This window comes from Hyperolius riggenbachi, chromosome 7 (assembly GCF_040937935.1).
Source record: "Hyperolius riggenbachi isolate aHypRig1 chromosome 7, aHypRig1.pri, whole genome shotgun sequence".
Lineage (NCBI taxonomy): Eukaryota > Metazoa > Chordata > Amphibia > Anura > Hyperoliidae > Hyperolius > Hyperolius riggenbachi.
In genome coordinates, this window is record NC_090652.1 from 137693914 (window position 1) to 137714781 (window position 20868).

Sequence of the window (20868 nt, forward strand, 5' to 3'; positions counted from 1 at the left end):
CTATAATCAAAATCCCCTCATACAATAACATATCCCTATCATCAGAGTAAACAAATTCTGTTATCAGTGCCTTTATGATCAGTATAAAAAATAAGGTTTTGTTACCCTTATTAATTTCATCATGTACTGTATGTAACAATTAACTTTTCAGATGTTTAGACATTCTCCGTTTAAAACTCATCAGTAGGGGCCCATTTCCAGTACAGGCTTGTGTTTTGTGTGAGAATTCACATGCAATTTTTCACATAGAATGAATGTGTGAATTTTATGAAAAAATACACTCGGCTAGGATGTATAACAACTTCTACCCAATTTGCTTAATTTGTAAAACGTTTTTAATGCAGACTGTGCAGCATGTGAGATAATGCAGTAGGCTGTTTTTTTTTTGTTTTTTTTTCCCCCTCACGATAGAACACAAACGAAAATTCACATTTATTGAAAACTAGCCCATAGACTTTCATTAACTCGTTAGCTTTCACTAGTCACTAGTGCAAGTTATACTTTGATTTTAAAAAAAAAAGTGTATTTGTTTAGTTTTATTTTGCACACTATCATTTATCTTGTGTTTCTTGATGTTCTGTCTCTGTTTAAAAGATAAATGACATCAACAAGACTAATGCTGCGTACACACTGGCGACTACGGTCGTTTGTAACAGCTAATTAACGATCGTTCCGCCGACAATCGGGGAAAGAGCTTTACCAAACGATCATTAACACGAACGACATCGGGAAGATGGAAATATCCAACCTGACGGATCGTATCTACCGACAATCGTTACAAAACTATAGTGTGTACAGACATCAGCCGAGAACGATCGTTACAAGGGCCAATGCGCCTGCGTTGAATTCTGCCCAGCTTCAGTACTTCCTTTGTAGCGCGGCCGTAAAGATTGTTACATTGCTCATTTCAATTAAACTTTGTTTTCAAGTTAACAAACATATATTTCTATCTATTGTAACTCCATGTCAGTGGTTTTTTTTTTTTTGGTTTTTTTTATAAATATGTATGCAACATATCCTTCTGATCGTTCTTTTCTGCGAGAACGATCGTTAAAATGTGTATGATGATCGCTGCATCCCATCGCTGCATTCCAATCTTTCCAATATCGTTCGTCTGGTAACTATCGTTCCTTGCAAACGATAGTTATCGCAAGTGTGTACGTAGCATTAGGCTCCCTGCACACTGCAAATCTGTTTTACGATTCCGATTTGCAATTCCGATTTTTCCCTGAATGCAAAAGACCGGAGGAAAAAACGCAGCATGCAGTAACCATTAAAAATCTGATTCAGATGTAAAAAATGATTAAAAATCAGAATTGCATGCAGTGTGCAGAGAGTCCTTTTCCACAAGCAGTTTTCTAATCCTAAAATTAGATTTGATGCGGTGCGTCATAACCACTGTGGCGATACAATGCGATTTTCACCTTGACGCAAATGTAGTGTGTATTGCAGTTTTGCTGCGTTTGTCATTTGTCAAGGCCCATATGCATTTATCGTTTGCCTTTTTCTCTTGTTTTCTCCTAGGAGATCATTTTTAAAATTCTTCTTAAAATAACATTTTTAGTACTTTGCAAATGAAAAAGAACCAAAAAGTAGGTGAAAATGTAGTATCAAAAAAATTATTTTGAATGTCTGCTTTTTTGGGGGGTTTAAAAAGCATTTTATGGAAAAGGTGTGAAAATATCACCTAGGAGAAAACTCTGCTGAAAACATTAATTGCATATGGGCCTAAGTCTTTTGGAATGCATGAAAATTGCATAGTAAGTGTGGTTCAATGTGATTGTCTTGTGATTTCACTATGTTAAGTGAAACCCCTATGATCTGTAACTCGAAATGTGCAGAACAATGATTGCCCCCCAAAAATCATGCCGCAATACTTGGACAATCGCATTGGAAAAGAGCTGTAAGATTTTGCTTTCATTAGCATTTTGGTCATCTGAATCCATGATGCAATGTTTGTTAAAACAATAGGGTCAACCTGTTCTTGGCTGAGATGATTCCTCAGTCCAGATCTCTCGCCGACACATTCGGGGTCCCCGTACACATGCTATATTACCTGCAGCCTTGACTTCGGTTGAGAACCACCTAGCCTGTGTATGAGGCTTAAAGGACTCCTGTAGTGAGAGGGCAATGGAGTCTGCCATGTTTATTTCATTTAAACATACATATAATGGCAAACCTGCTGGTCTATTTAGCTGCAGTAGTGTCTGAATAACCCAAGAAACAAGCATGCCGCTTATCTTGTCAGGTCTGAAATAATGTCAAACGCCTGCTGCATGCTTGTTCAGCGTCTATGGCTGAAAGTATTAAAGGCAAAAGATCAGCAGGACAGCCAGGCAACTGGTATTGCTTAACCTCCTTGACTGTACACAGTTTCTGAGGCTGCGTCCGCGGGAGGGATTTTTTAAATTAAAGTTGTTGTAGCCTTTGTAGCTAGCACTAGGCTAGCTACCATTGTCCCCCAAGTCCCCCTGCACCCTTCTGATCCTGAATTCCCCCCCCCCCCCCTCCCGGTCGCCGCCTCTATAAGTTACCTAGCCGCGATCCGCGAGAGCCACAGCTTCCCCAATGAGCTTCAGTCGTCGCTATGACGATCGGACATGACGTCTGACGTCATGCGCAATTCCGATCCTCCCCATAGCGAAGCCTGGAGCTGATTGGAGAGGCTGCACCATCACGGGATCCGGGGGTGGGTATGTATAACGAGGGCAATCAAAAAAGAGCGGAGGGACTTGGGGGACAATGGCAGCTAGCGAAGTGCTAGCAATAAAAACTTTCATTCAAAACATCCCTCCCGGGGCAGAGAGATCCTCTGCGGCAGCTACCCCTAGTGTTGCTCCGGGTTACCGCCAGGAAAGTTAAAAGTATATAAATATGGCAGCTTCCATATCCCTCTCACTTCAGTTGTCCTTTAAAGAGAACCTGAAATAAAAAGTCAAAATAACCCCTACACAGGTCATACTTACCTCCTGTGTAGTCTACTCCTCAATCTTTCTCCTCTCCTGCATCCAATTTGTCCACTGTGATCACTGGAATATTCAGTCCTCCATTTTAAAAATGGCCATTACACCATGATGGCTTCCTGGTCAGCACACTGTTAAAGAGAAGCCAAGGCGGGGTTCTTACAACGCAATCCCCATACAGAGGCTGCGTCTGCCTATAGAGCCCAGCCTCTGTTGCTATTTAGCTTCCCCCATAAAACACAGCCGCGCTATGCGGCTGTGTTTACTTCACTATCAGTCTCCGCTCTCCCTTGCCTCCTGAATCGCTCCGGTCCCCGCCCACGTCCCTTTCCTCCAATCAGCGGCAAGAGAAGGGACGTGGGCGGGGACCGGAGCGATTCAGGAGGCGGGGAAAGCGGAGACTGACATTAGTGAGATAAACACAGCCGGCTGTGACACGCTGCGTGTCGACAGCACGGCTGTGTTTTATGGGGTCTCACAGCGCGCAGGGGGCGCTTTGGAGGAAACTAGCAACAGAGGCTGGGCTCTATAGACAGACCCAGCCTCTGTATGGGGATTGCAATGTAAGAACCCCGCCTCGGGTTCTCTTTAAACTGTAATATCACCCACTTGAGCCATAGGGAAACATGGACATTGCACATTTAGTTGTAACTGACAGCTGCTGGTATGTTTCAGTTCTGACAAAATATTGTCAGAACTGGAAGGTATCATTGTAAGAAGAAAATGTTGACCTTCTGAGAGGAACTGATGGTGAGGTTAGTATGTAATATTCATTTGCAGCTACATCGTGTTTATTTTTAAATAATTTTACTCGCTACAGGTTCCCTTTAAGGCATAGAAAGAGACACCAATATGGATACACATCTGTTGCTGGCTATCTAGTAGCATCAGCCTATCCAATTAAGGCTTCTTGGTTGTGTCCTTATTCTAATTAGTGGTGAGCTATATACTTTACCGATGGCCAGTATCCCATGTTAGAGACCTGCAGCGGGTCAGGTACCCGCGGGTAACCCGAAATGCGGGTCGGGTTCGGGTACCCGAATTGATTCAAGCTGCGGGTGCTGGTAGCAACTTGCGGGTAGGGTTGCCGGTAGCGGTCTGAGGGTGCGGGTCGCGGGTAGCGAAAGCAAGCTAAAAACCTTCTTTAGCTTTGGTTTGTGTATAAAAATAGGTTTTATTAACTTTACATCTCCCCAATGTTACTTTAAAGGTGCACTTTAAGAAAATGTAAAAAAGCGGGTCGGGTAGCGGGCCTGCGGGTCGGGTGCGGGTAGCGGTTCTTCGGGTGCGGGTCGGGTTGCAGGTATCAAATTCCCCAGAAAGAGGGTCGGGTGCGGGTCGCGGGTCAGGTGCGGGTATGAAAAAGTGGACCCGCGCAGGCCTCTACCCCATGTATCAGTAATGCTGTGTTTATAGCACAACCAGGTGACTTCATTGTAGTTTTGTGTTACCTGGAAAATGGGGACTTGGTAAGCTTTCCAGATACATTGGTGGTTCTCTACTCTTCCAGGTAGCTTCCAGATAAATCTCTTACTTATGGTATAAAATTAGTAACTTTTACTTTTTCTAATTTGTAGCCTTTTACATTCTATTACAAAACATAATGGTTTGTTTTATTTTATAAATATGTCATTTTTTCTTTTATTTATTTATTTGACAGAAGAGAATCAGAAGAATGGGAAGGCGTTTAAAAACTGCATTACAAGCTCATAATGAGGTGGTGGCCACACAGCAAAGTAAATTGACGTCTGCCCGTTCTACTTCCAGAGAGGTAAATCTATGATTTGTGAAGATATTTCACCGAATTCAGTGAGATTTATGGTATGTGATGAGTTTAGTGGCTCCGGCCAGCAATAAAGGTGGTTATCTACTTCTAGATATTGTGAATAAATAAAGCCACCAGTCATAAGTAATAAGAATATACACATGGACTGTTACTCTCCTATGAAAACTAATTGTGGTTTTCACCTGGAAATACATTCATTTACTAAGGTTCACGTTGCAGAATTAAGACTCATCACTTGTTATAGAGCATCCAGAATGTTTGCTCCACTTTTATGAAAAGTCATACAAAACACAACATATCAATGCTACACAAGCTATTTTTGTATGTTTGTTATTAAGAATGCTATATCGATTTGCTTCTGCCTTAGCTGTCTAAAGGGGCCAATACACCTAACGATTTTCCTGCCGATATACAGCAGATTTGATCACTGTGATCGAATCTGCTGTGAAATCGTTGCGCAAACGCTGACAGAACGATAGATTTCCGTCCGAAATCAATCGTTCCCGTCGATCCGTCCATGCGGAAGATTTTGCTCGATCGCCGGCGGGTCGGCAGTGCATCGATAGCGGCGTTCGAATGGCCGACGACCGATGCAATACTGCGGCAATAATTACCTGCTACGGCCGGCACGAGTCCCCCTGGTCTCCGCTGTCTTCTTCTCCACTGGGCTCCAAGTCCGGCAGGCTTCACTGAACTTCCTGTCCCGGCAGGAAGTTTAAACAGTCGGGCGCACTCTACTGTTTAAACTTCCCCGGACGTGAAGTGAATCCAGCCGGTCCAGAACCCAGTGGAGAAGAAGACAGTGGAGACTAGGGGGCTCGCGCCGGCCGGATCAGGTAATGTATGCAGGTGGGGGGGGGGCGGCAGCTTCAGATTGTGATCGGTTTCATGCTGAAATCGATTCACAATCTGTTTGCAGTAAAGGCAGCCATACGATCCCTCTCTGATCAGGGATCTATCTGTTGGTCGATCTGATGGCAAATCGACCAGTGTATGGCCACCTTTATACTGGTAGGAGCAGCAGAGTATTGGGCATTGTCTAAAGATCGATACACTGGTCGATTTGCCATCAGATCGACCAACAGATAGATCCCTCTCTGATCGAATCTGATCAGAGAGGGATCGTATGGCTGCCTTTACTGCAAACAGATTGTGATCGGTCTCATGCTGAAATCGATTCACAATCTGTGAAGCTGCCGCTGTTGCCGCCCCCCCCTGCATACATTACCTGATCCGGCCGGCGCGAGTCCCCTGGTCTCCGCTGTCTTCTTCTCCGCTAGGTTCCGGACCGGCTGGCTTCACTTCACGTCCGGGGAAATTTAAACAGTAGAGTGCGCCCTACTGTTTAAACTTCCTGCCGAGACAGGAAGTTCAGTGAAGCCTGCCGGACTCGGAGCCCAGCGGAGAAGAAGACAGTGGAGACCGGGGGGGACTTGTGCCGGCAGGAGCAGGTAATGTATTACCGCTGTATTGCGTCGGTCGTCGCGCTATCGACGCACTCCCGACCCGCCAGCGATCAAGCAAAATCTTCCGCACGGACGGATCGACGGGAACGATTGATTTCGGATGGAAATCGATCATTCTGTCAGTGTTTGCGCAATGATTTCACAGCAGATTCGACCAATGATCAAATCTGCTGTATATCGGCGGGAAAATCGGGAGATGTATGGGCCCCTTTAGGCAGCAAGTTTAAATTTGGAGCAATTCAATTTATTTGCTCTAAAGCCACTCATGTCTGGTATCTATGTTGCGTCTAATATTTGTAGAATATTTAAACTAAGCTGGCAGGAAAATCAAGGTAGCCGTATATAATGGGCCCCCAGATGCCGCAATCCCCCCCCAGGGGAAATTGCCGCATTTTTCGTACCATGAGGGCTCGTTTCCACTAGTGCGGCGTGCGTCTCGTAGACGCACGCCGGCACTGAGCGGGTGGGCGGGATCGCAGGCGATTCCCATCAGCCGTGCCATGCACGGCTATGGGAATCGCAGCCTCCGCCGCGAATTCTGTGGGGGTTTCCGGCCGAATCGCTACTGCAAGCGATTCGGCCGGCGGCGCCGTTGTCCCCTATGGCAGAGTTTCCCCGCGCGATTTGCCTGCGGGGAAACTCTGCGGATTCGCGGCCGTTTCCGCGAGAGTGGAAACGGGCCCTTAGACGCACTTAGGTTTAGACGGAAAAAACCAAGGGAAAAAATACTTGGGTGCGTCCATGGTGCAGGGGTGGGAGGTGGAGCTTTTCCCCCAAGCTATTTGTATTTCCTCAGCTACACTGTTCAGCTAAAGTAGCCCCTGCTACTCCCCAGCTACAATAACACATACCATACTTCCTCCCTAGGTTAGAAAGAAAGCTCCCCTGCAGCACACCTCCCCCCCCCCCCCCCAAGGCTCCTGTCTCCCCCAGCAACTGCAGGGATAAAAAAAAAAAACCTTATTGTGGTGGTCCCTTGCTCCTGTATCCCCTAGCAACTGAACATTTGAAAAAAAAATGTTCTGTGTCATTTTCCCCCTCACTTTTGGTGCGTCCTGTGGTCCAAAGAAATACGGTAGTATAGGGGTACTAATACCCCTTACCCAATTTCACAAATAATTAAAAATTAAGTAAAAACACAACCATGAGAAAAGTTCTTTAATATTCTTAAATAGCCTTGAATACTTACATTTAATGTTCCCCCTTGCGCCCACTATTCTCCTTAACATACCTGGCAAATGTGGGGATTCTATCATTTATGGGGGTTTTACTATTAACCGTGCATGTCTGCACCATTGGCTTCAATGTAATTTGTGATGGGGTTCTTCGCCATCCCAATTGGCCCGATCAATCGAATAGCCAGCAAATCAAGCACAGAGCTATTTGACCAACAATGTCAATGCAATTTACAGCTGATGCATAACGGTTTTTTTTTTTTGTTTGTTTTGTTTTGTTCTTTGTTTGATTGCTTCTGTTCTTGGGCGTCTGTGTTCTTAATGTCAAATCTGCTTTATTGTACTGTATTTTAGTTGATATCTTTTTTATTATAGGTTCCCAAGACAAATGCAACTGTTATTTCTTCTGGAAATTCTGCAGCTGCACAGACTAAAGTATCTATCACAAAACCGATAACACACAACAAAAAGGCATCCTACACCAAAAACATTTCTCACACAGAAACGTCTCACACAGAAACGTCTCACTCAAAAAATGTGTCTACGCAGAATGTGAAGAATCCTAGAGAAAGCTTTGTTGTTGTAAGCGATGATGAGTCAGAACAACAGAGGTAAGACATTGCCCTACTGCAGTGGTTCCCAACCTTTTTCAAGTCCTGACACGTCATGCCTAGTGTCAGCCTGGCATAGTGGTGGCTGCTAATCAGCAGCTGTTAATGCTGCTGGCAAATGGCATTTCCTAATTGGTGGCTGCTGCTGGTACAGTTGTGGCTACTAACTGGTGGTGGCTGCTGCTGGTACAGTGGAGGCTGCTAATTGACGACTGTTGCTGGCATAGTGGTGGCTGCTGTCAAAATGCTGCATCTTGCTTCACTCACTATATCTGCCTGAAGTTCTGCTTTCCCCTCTGTTCTTTATTCTCCTCTCCCTCGCCCTTCTGGATTGTCAATCCTGTGGCCATTTTCAGTTGTCCTATCACAGTTACTGTAGGACTGCAAAAAAAAAAAAAAAAAGGCTGTTGTCATTCATTAATTGAAAGGTATTCTTGAACTTAAAATTGTCCTTTCTCCATAACAATGATCATGGCCAAACAGTTCTGCGTTTTTCCCCCACTCTAACCGTAGAATACTCTTGATATGGCTAGACCTTCTGTCCTGTTGATCACCTACAAATTTCAGTTTTGGACTAGGAGTGTGTGCATCTACCTTGCACAGCAGCCTTCTAAGCCATGGCTGTGGAGAAGTCCCTTAATGTGGATATTGATACTTTCCTTCCTAGTTCTGGGGTTATACTAAATATTTCAGAGCAAAGCATGATCATCCCTTGGATTTAATTTGTGTCACCTGTTTGTGATGCAGTGGCTGTGTGGCCAGAGTGTTTACATTTTTTTGTGTTTTTCTAAAGCTGCTTGGAACATGAAACTTTTTGGAGTTGGTTTCCTTAGGAAAAAAATTTAATTTGCAATGGCTCATTGTTTTGTTTACAAGGTTTTGAATCCTCTCAAGGCAACCTGGATGTTCCTCTATAGTAGACATAGTTACATAGTGATTTGGATTGAAAAAATACATACGTCCAAATTCTTCTTGTCACACCTGTTGTATTAATATTTATCAGCTGTTTCTAGCAAGCATTATTTTTTGTTTCAAGAGAACACTTTTGCCATTGCCGCTGTAATGCAAATAATCTAATTTTTCTATTAAAGCATACCAGACCCGAAGCACATATGAGAAACGGGGGGAGGGGGGGGGGGGGAGCCTGCATGTATGGTGAGCTTTTCTGATGCCCACCTCTTCCTCCCCCCCCCCCCCCCCCCCCCCATTCTCCTTCTCCTTCTGCTCCTCCGCTGCTTGTAAATGCCCTCCGGCACCCTCTTTCAGGTCACTGGAGTCGGGCATCACTGTTCCCATGCTGCCCTGGCTACACGTGTCCTACAGCGTGTAACCTGTGAACAGAAGTGTGCTGTAGGATGCGCGCAGCCGGGCCAGCACAGGCGCAGTGATGCCAGACTCTGGCATCCTAGATGAGGGTGCCGGAGGGCATGTAAAGAAGCGGAGGCGCAAAAAGGAGAATGGGGGAGGGGGGAGTAGCGGTGGGAATCAAGACAGCTCCCTACACATGCCTGCTCCACCCGTTATTCATATGTGCTTCAGATCTGGTATCCTTTAAGGGCTATTTTAAATCAACTGCTTTCCGATTAATGAACTGGATGTGATTTTCCAAATGGAAGGTTATTCTTTAGCACAATAGGAATTGCAGCAGCTATTTTGCACCAGTCTGTTTCAATTCCATTTGAAATGCAAACGGTGCCTGTGGTGCATTATTGTTGGCATTTTGGCTTATATGGTAATAAAGGAAAAGTCGCAAATGTATAAAAAAAAGCATGCCAAATGCGTTTTACGATTGTTTGTGTATTGCTGGGCATACACGGCCCGATTCTGAGCCATTTAGATGGCTCGATAGATAATTTCCGACACTTCTGATATCCCGCCCGATCATTTCGCCACTCTATTCCGCATTCAGGACAATGCAAAAAGATAAGAAAAACAAACGGAAGATAAGAGAATCGCCTGTGGAATCGAGAGCCAAAATCGAGCCGTGTATGCCCAGCATAAAAAGGCCTTTATTCCAGACTGTTGGGTGTTCATATTTCAGATGTGGTAAATGATCAATATCTACCTGATATCAATCATTTTCCACAGTGCCCCTTTCAATATCTAGATCCCAGCTGAGATCTGATCTAATCTCCCTTTTCAGCTGCAGCAAGCTCACTGTATGACAAACAAATGCAACAAAAACTTTGTGGAAACATTCACTGTGCGGGAGAATTCAGCTACTTAGTTATTTATAAAACTGAATTTGCTTTTTTTTTTAAAGTGAACCCGAGGTGAGAGTGATATGGTGGCTGCCATCTATTTTTTTTTTTTTTTTTTTTTTTTTTTTTTTTTTTTTATAAAGCAATACCAGTTGCCCTGCTTTCCTGCTGATCCACTGCCTCAAATTGTTTCTAATTGTTTATCAAGCATGGAGATCACGTGTTGTTGTCAGCGCGTCCCAGTGGCTGCAGCTCTTGAGGTCTTTGGCCTGGGGCACACCAGAGGAGTTTTTCTGAGCGTTTTGAGTTTTTTGAAACCTCCTGCTAAATTTTATCCTATGTTTCTGTGCACACTGGAGCGATGAGGTTTTGTAAAAAAAAAAACATAGCATTACATTGGGAAGAGCTTTTGAAACCTCAAGCTTTGGGGAGCTTTTCTGGTGTGTCTCAGCCCTTATAGTCCAAAAGGAGAAAAGCGCTATACAAATGTTCATATTATTATTATTATTATTATTATTATTATCTGACAAGATTAGCTGCATGCTAGTTTCTGGTTTGATTCAGACACTTATGCAGCCAATAGATCAGCAGGGCTGCCAGGCAACTACTAGTATTTTAAAGAAAATAAATATGGCAGCCTCCTCATCCCTTTCACCTTGGGTTCACTTTAAGGCTCAGTTTCAGCCTTAAAACGAAACTGAAAGGTCAAAAAAAAAGGTTTCACTTACCTGAGGCATTTGCCATTCCCCCTGCAGCCGTCCTGTGCCTGCGACGTGACATACCGATCTTCCGTTCACCCACCGCAGCTCACTTTAACTTCGCGCAGTGGGTGTCCACTGTGCCTGCTTAGCCCTGGCTGCGCACATCCTCATTCACGCTCCCGTCTCCATGAGTGTACTGCGCAGACGCAGTAGAGATTTTCTCGGACTGCGCCAGCGCAGGACGTCCTGGCCCCGGGAACGCGTACGAGGATACACGTGGGGGTCAACTTATAAATCAGCTTCCACTGCGTGAAGAAAAGTGAACCACATTGGGGGAACAGAGGATCGGTATTGGTAGGTGAATAAGCGAAACTCTTATTTTTATTTATTTATTTTAGACCTTTCAGTTTCACTTTAAAGAGTGAGATGGTGTGAAAACGTAAACTTTTTGTTCACATAGAGCTCTTGGACATCCTAGAGTCAGAAAGTGAGAGGTAATACTGATGTAACTTGTAAACCCCTTTCTCCAAAAACTAACAGAAAATATTTGGCTGATACTGGGATTTATGGAGTACAGATCTGGACGATATGGTGTATGTTTCCTGTCATGCAGTGTTGAAGATACTTTTTTTCTTTTTTTTTTTTTCCAAAATGTAAACCTCTACATTTCCTTCCAGTAATCCAGCACAAGTTGAAAAAGAACACCCAAAGAGCCTTCCGAAGAAAGTAGACACTGAAGGTATTCAAGCTTCTATTCTATTTTTTTTTCTCTCCCTTTTTCTTGCTTGGAGAACTCAGAACGTTTTGTTACTGGTCATTATTTCAAGCAGATGCTGAGTGCTGGGTCACACTTCGATTGCGAAACTATCTTGTGGCACAAATTTTTGGTGATTGCATTTTGCAATTCTCTTCAACACAATGGCAAACAAGATGCTGCAAGTAGCGCATTTATGCTTTATACAAATCTCAAAAGCTCCTGTGGGAATGACGCCATAGGGATACATTGTAAACAGAGCTTTGGTGATCGCTGGTGATGAGGAAAGCTCTGAAAGGCTGGGGAAAAGCGCCCCAATGTGAACCAGTGGCACCTGGAGTTTAATACAAGCATGGCGGTGGTTATTCTCAAATGTGACCAGTCACAGGGATTCTTTTTTTTTTTTTTTGCCACCGGATAGAACCACTGAGGGGGTCAATGCTGCCATTTGCAGTTCAACCTCCCCGTGAAAAAGGGGCCTAATATTATACCCTCATGAAAAAGGCCTTTCCCTTGTTTAATCTCTACCCGCCCACACCTGTTAATGGACCATAGGACGTTTTAAAAAGTCCTACCCTGCATCTGTTTGCTATCTTCCCCCCCCCCCCCCCCCCCCATTCCCCAGCCGCACTTACCATCGGAAAACGCAGAGCCGTTATTTGGGAAAGGGAAGAAGCCAATGCGCTTTGCTCTAACACTCTCTGAGTGTGAGGACATCTAGTGGTCTTTTGGCTAAGATCACGTGTAGTATCTGTTCTTATCAGTTATAATATCTGATATGTCCCCTATCTGGGGACCATAAATTAAATGCATTTTTGGAACAGGGAGATGGAAGAAGAGCTTGCTCTGTCCACTCTGCGCATCAACCTGGTATTGCAGTACCTCCCAAAAAAATTAAAAATTAATAAATACACATTTCACAATACATGTTGCACTGTCCCCCCGAACCCCACCCCTGTTACGAAAATACACCTGTGGGAAAAACAAAGGCAGCATTTAAAATAAAACAAATAGTTACGTTAGGGACTCCTTTTTTTTTTTTTTTTTTTTTTTTTTTTACTATATTTGGTATGAAGGTATATTACTGTTACCATGAATTTGCATATATGGGTTTGTAATTAGTGATGGACGCAAAACTGAAAAAAATGCACCTTTATTTCCAAATAAAATATTGTCGCCATACATTGTACTAGGGATGTAATTTAAACGTAATAACTGGGACAAATGAACAAATAAAACATGTGGGTTTTATTCACAGTAGCATGTTTTTTTGTGAAACTAGAACATTCAAAAACTGAGAAATAATGATTTTTTTTTTTCCATTTTATTTCTTAACCTCCCTGGCGGTACAATAAATCCGCCAGGTGGCAGCGCAAAACTTTTTTTTTTTTTTTTTTTTTTTTTTAAAGCATGCAGCTAGCCTAGCACTAGCTACATGCTTTCCCCCTCCCTTCGCTATCCCTTCTACCCCTCTGATCGCCGCCGGCGCTTTTACCCTGCAGGGAATCCCGTTCTGTAGCATAGGGAGCACCTTAATATTTACCTGATCCAGCAATAGCTGGCTGTGGCAGCTTTGCCCTGAGTTATCTTACATAAGATAACTGTGAGGCTGTCAAAAGGTTAAATAAATCTCTGAACCAGGTAATGGGTAATGCACTCAAAGATTTAGGAGATAAGCAAATAATAATGTCATTTCTGTTGTGTTGGAAGAAACCATTTTTCAATTTGTTCTGATGATGAAGATTGCTCCTCCCTCCTAAAAAAGGACAGGAAGCGTTGCAGAGTTTAAAAGACCCTCCCTCACACATATTCCCCATTTCTTTTCCTGTCCTTTTAGGGAGGATGTTCAGCAAGAAGCACTTTTACCTTCCTTCTGTTCTAACCCAAAAAACATTGGAGAAGGCAGGTTCCCCACGGTAGATGTTAGGTGTATTGTATTTCTGGAAAAAATAAAGGAGTGGAGGAAAGAAAATAATTTACTGCTTCAATCTCAGGGTTCACGAAAAGGTTTAAAAGCATGCATGCCTACACTCAAACGGGCTAAAAATTATGCTGGCCTGTACTAAATCAAATTTAGTTCTTGCATAAAATCTTAGAGAGGTGTGTTTTAGGCCTCTTGCACACTGGCAAAAAGAAATGGTCCGCACTTTTCAATGGAGGTTTCCTTTATTATTGGACATATCCAAGACATCCGAGGCAAACATCAGATGGCTGACATGTTTCGGACTAACTGTCCTTAATCATAGCTAACAGAGTAATGACCATCTAGACATATAAATAGTATCTGCACAAAGTTACCGCCCCCAGGTCCAATAATAAAGGAAACCTCCATTGACAAGTGCGGACCATTTCTTTTTGCTTATGATCATTGGATTTGCTGACCAGGTCGTGCACTGTCGTGGAGTGTGGTGAGATGTAGCGGTGTTCACTCCACATCCTCTTGCACACTGCACACGATTCCGATTCAGATTCCGCTTTTTAATCTGTTTTTACATCCGATTCAGATTCCGATTTGCAGTGTGCAGGGAGCAAACCGCAAATCAGAATCTGAATCGGATGTAAAAACTGATTAAAAAGCGGAATCTGAATCGTGTGCAGTGTGCAAGAGGCCTTAAGAATGCTATTAGGACACAGAGGCTGGTTGTGCATGCAATGACCAGCCTCTGTTACTATACTGTGCCCCCCAGGCCCCCCATGCGCTCTGCTGTCCCCAGAAAAAAAAAACTGCCATGCTAGGGACATGCAGCTTGTCGCTAGCCAGCTTTTTACATCCAGGCTGTCATTTACCACTCCCTAGCCTGCGTCCCTTCCCTCCAATGGACGCAGGCAGGGAGAGGCGCTATAGAGGCGGGGGAGCGACAGTAAATGACAGCCTGGATGTAAACAGCCGGCTTGCAATAAGCTGCATGTCGCTAGCACAGAGTTTGGTTTTTTTTTCTGCGGGACAGCAGAGCGCGGGGGGGGGGGGGGGGCAGTATAGTAAGAGGCTGGTCATTTTATGCAGAACCAGTCTCTGTGTCCTAAAAGCATTCTTAAAACCCACCTCGGGTTCTCTTTAAAGCCCACTCTACCCAGGGCCATTTTCTCCTCATGGGCAGAGAGATCTTCTGCCTCAGTATCACAAATTTGTGCTATTAAGGCAGCTACACTGTCATCATTTAACTACCTATATTAAGCACTATTGTCTAAATGTCCAATCAAGTGAAGATATGGCATGCTGTGGCTCCTCCCCGAGGAGGTATTGATCTGGCACCTATTTGTCCCTTGTCATGGTGCATAAATGGAAGTACATGTAGAACTCTACTTACCAATGCCCGACTTATGAAAGTCCTACCGATACGCACAATATGGATTCTGTAATTCTGTGGGAACAAGTCAAAAAATCTTTTTTTCAAATTGAGAAAATTGATTTTAAAAAAATCAAAGAAAAATGACTTTGAAACTTGTAGAAGCTGGTACAGGAGGCAGAGGTGACACACTGGAGGCACAGAGGGAGGTACAGTGTTCCAACCTAAGAACAGATTCAGGTTAAGAATGAACCAAAAGTCCCTATCTCATTCATTAACCGGGGACTACCTGTACAAAATTACTCAACTGTAATGGGATTTCAATGTAGTCCTCCACAATTGGCCTAATTCACGTCCTTGGGTGGTAAGTATAAAGGTGGCCACTAACGGTGAAATTCTAGACAAAAATTATTTGAGCGATCGTTGAACCAAAGTTTGGATTTTCTTGTCTGTTATGATAGATAGCAAAGATTGGTTCATTGATGGTGCAGTGAATGATGTATTACAATATTTCACTTCCAATCACAATTACCGGTATCTAATTGCTCACACAATTATTCGCTAGACATTGGATCGTTAGTTGCCACCTTTACACCTATTCAAAAGTAGGGTCTGTTAAACTGTGCTGTGCTTCCTGTCCCTATTAGGTGGGAAGAGCAATCCCCCAGTCCCCTGTCGTGGAGAGCTACATGGAAATCCCATTGCTGGTAAGATATATTTTAAGTTTTCCCACGAGAGGAAATGTTCTTAAAATCTTTCAAAACTGTACCTGTGTAAAGGGGCCCATACACTGGTCAATTTCATCCATCGATCGATCCCATAGGATTGATTGATCGAAAATAGATTCTATCAAATCTATCGATCGATTTGCGGCCAATTTTGACCGATTTGATCAATCTGATGATGGAAAATCTGGGTCGATCTGCTGCTGGCAGCAGATCGATGGCCCATAGAGTTGCCTTGGATCTAATGGTCCAATAATGCATTTAGATTGATTTCCAACAGATTTCTTTCTGAAATCGATTGACAATCTGTTCCTAGTGTGTGGCACACATCAGATTCCTGTCAGATTCGACTTGACAGGCATCTGACAGAAATCTATCTGATGGTCGAATCTGCTGCAAATCTATAAGTGTGCCTCAAGAGGATCTGATGCATCTCAATCTAACGTTGTCTCTTAAAGCGGATCCGAGATGAAAAAATAACTATAGCAAGTAACTGGTCTATATATCCTATCTAAAGTTTAGATGTTTTACACAGCAAATCTAGCTGAAAACCACTTCACCGGTATATGATTTAGTTCTTCCTGTGATGCAATGAGCGGCCATATTTTGCTTGTCATTATCTACACAGGCAAATCTCCACCCCCTCAGCCTGTGATGACTCCACTCCCCTCTCTGCCCCCTTGCCTCTGAAATCTCTGTGTATAGTATATAGGGGAGGAATACACACACACGCAAATCTCCACCCCCTCTTACCTTCAGTGGCCGCTTCCCCTGTAACCGTTGCAATCTCCCGCTGCTAATCTGGCCGCATATCAAAGCGACCGCGCTGCGCCACTATGACAGGAAAGCGGGTCGCCTATCAGCATGCATACAGGAAGACTTCCTGTATGCGCGCTAATAGGCGACCCGCTGTCCAATCATAAGGGTGCAGCGGGCCTCTTTGCTATGCTGTCAGAGTAGCGGCTGGCGGCGGGAGATTGAGTTAGTTACAGGGAATCGGCTGCCCGCCTGGATCCTCATGCCTCCCTGACAGCGGCTTCCTGTCTCTACTCCAGCCCGGTGCGTCTCCACCAATCAGTGCACAGTGGGGCAGGCAAATGCAAATAAACCTGTGACATGCCTCCTTGCCAAAGCTCAGCCCCATGAAACGCCGAGGCGCTGGAAAAACTGGGGGCGCGGCTCTAGTAGTTTATTAGTTTAAATAGTAATTCATATAATAAAAATAAGCATTTGGGGGGAAGAATGCCCCAGAAACTATTTGTAAGGAGCACAAAAATGAAAACCCGCTAAAGTTTGTCTCGGATCCACTTTAAGAAAGGCAATTAAATGAGCCAAGCAGTGATGCGTGACTGATAAAAGATCAGTGTGATTAGTTTAAAGAGCACCTGAAGTGAGAGGGTATGGAGGCTGACCTATTTCTTTTAAACAATGCAGATTGCCTGGCTGTCCTGCAAAGCCTCTGTCTCTTAAACTCTTAGTAATGCAAGTCGATGGGTGACGCAGACATTTTAAACATGTTGGCATCGGCAGTGTGGCAGGCATGTGCGGATTGATGGGAAAACGACAGGGAAACCCAGTGACGTACTTCCTGTCCACAAGGAGTGTGTGGGGGGGGGGGTTGTCAGTGCACTCTAAAGGGGGTCAGAAGCGGGGCTGCGGAGATGGAGCTGAGGTAACAATTTTAGGGTACCTGGAGTCCGAGTCTGTGGTTTCATAAACTGAAGAGTCCGGAGTCAGATGCTTTTTGTACCCACTCCATAGGGCTGTGCAGTCGGAGCAATTTTGGGTACCCAGAGTTGGTGAGTGGTTTTATAAACTGAGGAGTCTGAGTTGGAGTCGGATGATTTTTGCACGGACTCCACAGCCCTGGCCAGAAGTGAGAGGGATATGGAGGCTGCCATATTTATTTCCTTTTACAATACCTGTTGCCTCTAATACTTATAGCTATGGATCCTCAATAAACATGTGGATCAAGTGTTTCTGACAAGATGACCACATGCTTGTTTCTGTTTTTGATCTAAATTGTGATATTAGATTAAAAAAAAAAAAAAAAAAAAAAAACCGTGGTTGTTTATCTATCTAATATCACATTTTAGGTATGTGCAGCATGTTATCTGACTATGGCAAAAAAAATCAGATGGGTGGTAATTGAACCAATAGTCGATTAACTGTACTAACCCAAAAAAGGCAACCAGTGTTCAAAAAGCTTGCCAACCAAATAGCGCAACACTTTTTTTTTTCTGCATATAACATTCTATGTGTAAACCTACTGTAAACCTAGTTTTCACACTAAATCATTGTCCTGTAACATTTATCTGGCGATATTACTTCCTGGCTTTTAGTTGTAGTTGATTGTTTTATTTATCTTTTTCAATAGCTATTCGCAAAATCATGCAATCTATCAAGGAGAATAGAGACAGATTACTTTCTTCCAGAGCGGTATGTACTTTTATTGTGTTTTTTTATTTTATTTAATTTTCTTTATTCACATAAGTTAAATCATAAAGAAAATTCATGGCTGTGAATTGGAAACTGTGAATATAATTTGATTTATAATTAATACAAAAAGCTATAAGAAATTAAATTGACAAAAAAATTCTCCATCTTTTCTCCATCTTAAGCAGGAGACATCGGCCAAGAACATAATTGACTTAACGGATGATGATGAAGAACAGAAATGTAGCAAAGGTATGAACTTTCAGCATGGTGATACCAGGCCAAGTAACCTACTTTTATGTGGGAACACAATCGGCATCCATGTGTTAAGGTGGCCATACAACACTCGATCTATGGCAAGATCAACCATTCGATAAATCCCTCTCTGATCAAAGAGATATTTTGCCTGCCCACACACTATGCAATTTCCAATTGATTTCAGCATGAAATCTATTTGGAATTGTCCTGCTGCCCCCATACCTCCCAACTGGTATGTGTCGTCATCCTCCCCCCTCCCATCAACACCCACCCACCAAGGAGCAAGGGCCTAGTATACCGCGCAGGAGAGTTTGCAGCAGGTTTTGTATTACCGTGCATGCGCGTCAATACCGCCAGGGAGGTTGAAATAGGCAGTGTCCTGTTTTAGTTAAGAAATGTCGACCTTTAGATAGGCATTGTCTCATGTGGCCTATAGTGTCCCCTTTACATATGCAGTGTTACCCTCTAGGTAGGCAGTAGACTCCCGTTAGATAATAGAAAAGAAGGCAATTCAATAGTACTTCCATAAAACACCCTCCACGGACATGTCTCAGACAAAAGCAGACACGCCGTGCAGTCACTTTTCAGCAGTCGGGTGTCTTGATGTAATAGATTTCACAAATGTTCCTCCACCACAGCTGTGAAATCAGGGAAACCTCTGTAGGGACAAAACTGACTGAATCAATTGTCCTCCATATGGATGGTCAAGCTGCACTTTGAGAGCTCTGGCTCCCCTCTAGCCCTTCAATTAATTTTGAAGCGTGTCTTGCACTTTGCCCGCAGTTAAAACATAATACTCTTCGCAGTAAAACTGTTTAATAGAGAGAAAACACTGACAAACACAGCTGTTGCATACCACTTACAGTTTTCCCGGGGCGATCCCCTGTACACTGCTCCGGGTTAGTGCTCGGCTCGCATGTCCAAGTACTCAGTTGCCGTCACACTGGCTAGCCTCTAGCTCCACTCACTCATGTATGTAACGGCTCCCAATGCATTTCATCCATCAGGATTCCTCAGGGGCACTTAAAGGGAACCTAAACTAAGAAGGATATGGATTTTTCCTTTTCAAATAATACCAGTTGCCTGGCAGTCTTTCTGATCCTTGCCTCTAATATTTATAGCCACAGCCCCTGAACAAGCATTTATAACAGGTGCTCTGACTGAAGTCAGACTGGATTAATTGCATAAAAGAGATGAAAGAGGCACCCTAGTGGTAGATAAAATTGTTTAAAACCAGTTTAAAAACTAAAAGAAAATGACTAAAATCTTTGTAATGACAAAAAGATTTTATTAGATCGCACAGGCAACGCGTTTCACAGGTCTGAGCCACTTCCTCAGCCCAATAACAGTGCCGAACTAACGGAGCAATTCAGCATAGGGAGCCTTCCTATGCTGAATAGCTCCGTTAGTTTGGCACTGTTATTGGCCTGAGAAATAAAATCTTTTTGTCATTACAAAGATTTTCGTCATTGAGGTAAGCCACCTCATTTTCTTTTAGTTTTTAAACTGGTTTTAAACGATTTTCATCTACAACTAGGGCGCCTCTTTCATCTCTTCTGTGCATCTTCTACCCCCATACTCTTCTAGTCTGAGGGGTGGAGACAGGACACACGTGGTCTTACCACTGTGGCAGTCTGTTTCTTGTTTTTCAAGGAGAGCGACCATTACCAGGGTCCACAGTGACCTCCCTGAGTGGAGTCGGGTTTATTGTCTCCACCTGCTTCCTGTGGTCGGTTGCCCCCCTGCAGCCCACCCTTGTGAGTAGTGTTTTGCTCTTTTTTTATTACTACGAATGTTCACAACATATTTGCACTATTGGGCTCCCGCTTTTGTCTCCTGTGTCTTTTCCTAGAGGGTTCTCACACACCCACACCCCAGCATGGATTAACTGCATGCTTGTTTCAGGTGTGTGATTCAGCCACTACTACAGCTAAAGACATCAGCAGGAGAATCAGGCAGCTGGTATTGTTTAAAAGGAAAAATCCATATTCCTCTCAGTTTAGGTTCCCTTTAAGATAGGCAGCAGCCCCCTGTAGTTAAAATAAAAAATCCCTCATTAGGCAGGCAGTATCCCCTCATACACACCATTTTTATGTAGCTAGTATCCCCCTCTTGACTGTCTATTCATGTTTGCGGATTTAGAAAGGCGGACTGTGCCTTTTTTATGTTCATCAATTTAAGGGAGGGATTCTGACTAATTGGGTTTGTGGATTTAAAGGGAACCAGAGAGGATGAAGTATACATACCTGGGGCTTCCTCCAGCCCCATACGCACGGATCGCTCCCACGCCGCAGTCCTCCGCTGCCTGGATCCGCCGATACCGGGTCTCGTCATTACCGCCAGTCGGCCGGCGGACGCGGCCAATTCTCCGCATCACAGGGTGCTCTCTCCATACAGTTACGCATGTGGCTGCCTACTGCGCAGCCGCATGGGTATGGAGGGAGCTCCTGTGATGCAGACAATTGGCCGCGTCTGCCGGAAGTGGCGGGCCCGGTACCGGCGGAT

General features: G+C 43.9%; 1 protein-coding gene and 1 non-coding gene across 6 annotated transcripts in view; both read left to right on the forward strand.

Moving 5' to 3' along the window:
• Positions 1 to 20868, forward strand: part of ATF7IP2 (activating transcription factor 7 interacting protein 2) — an 82339-nt gene that overhangs the window by 49372 nt on the left and 12099 nt on the right. For 2 of the 5 annotated variants that reach the window (XM_068244674.1, XM_068244679.1), the window contains exons 5-10: positions 4624 to 4734; positions 7766 to 8001; positions 11581 to 11642; positions 15592 to 15651; positions 18047 to 18108; positions 18291 to 18357. In XM_068244674.1, the coding sequence (XP_068100775.1) occupies positions 4624 to 4734; positions 7766 to 8001; positions 11581 to 11642; positions 15592 to 15651; positions 18047 to 18108; positions 18291 to 18357 (598 nt within the window). The remainder of the gene's footprint in view (positions 1 to 4623; positions 4735 to 7765; positions 8002 to 11580; positions 11643 to 15591; positions 15652 to 18046; positions 18109 to 18290; positions 18358 to 20868) is intronic. The other 3 variants (XM_068244675.1, XM_068244676.1, XM_068244678.1) reach the window with 3 other exon arrangements.
• Positions 12371 to 12561, forward strand: LOC137526261 (U2 spliceosomal RNA). Its single transcript, XR_011023098.1, has one exon. It is a non-coding gene; the product is annotated as a U2 spliceosomal RNA (small nuclear RNA).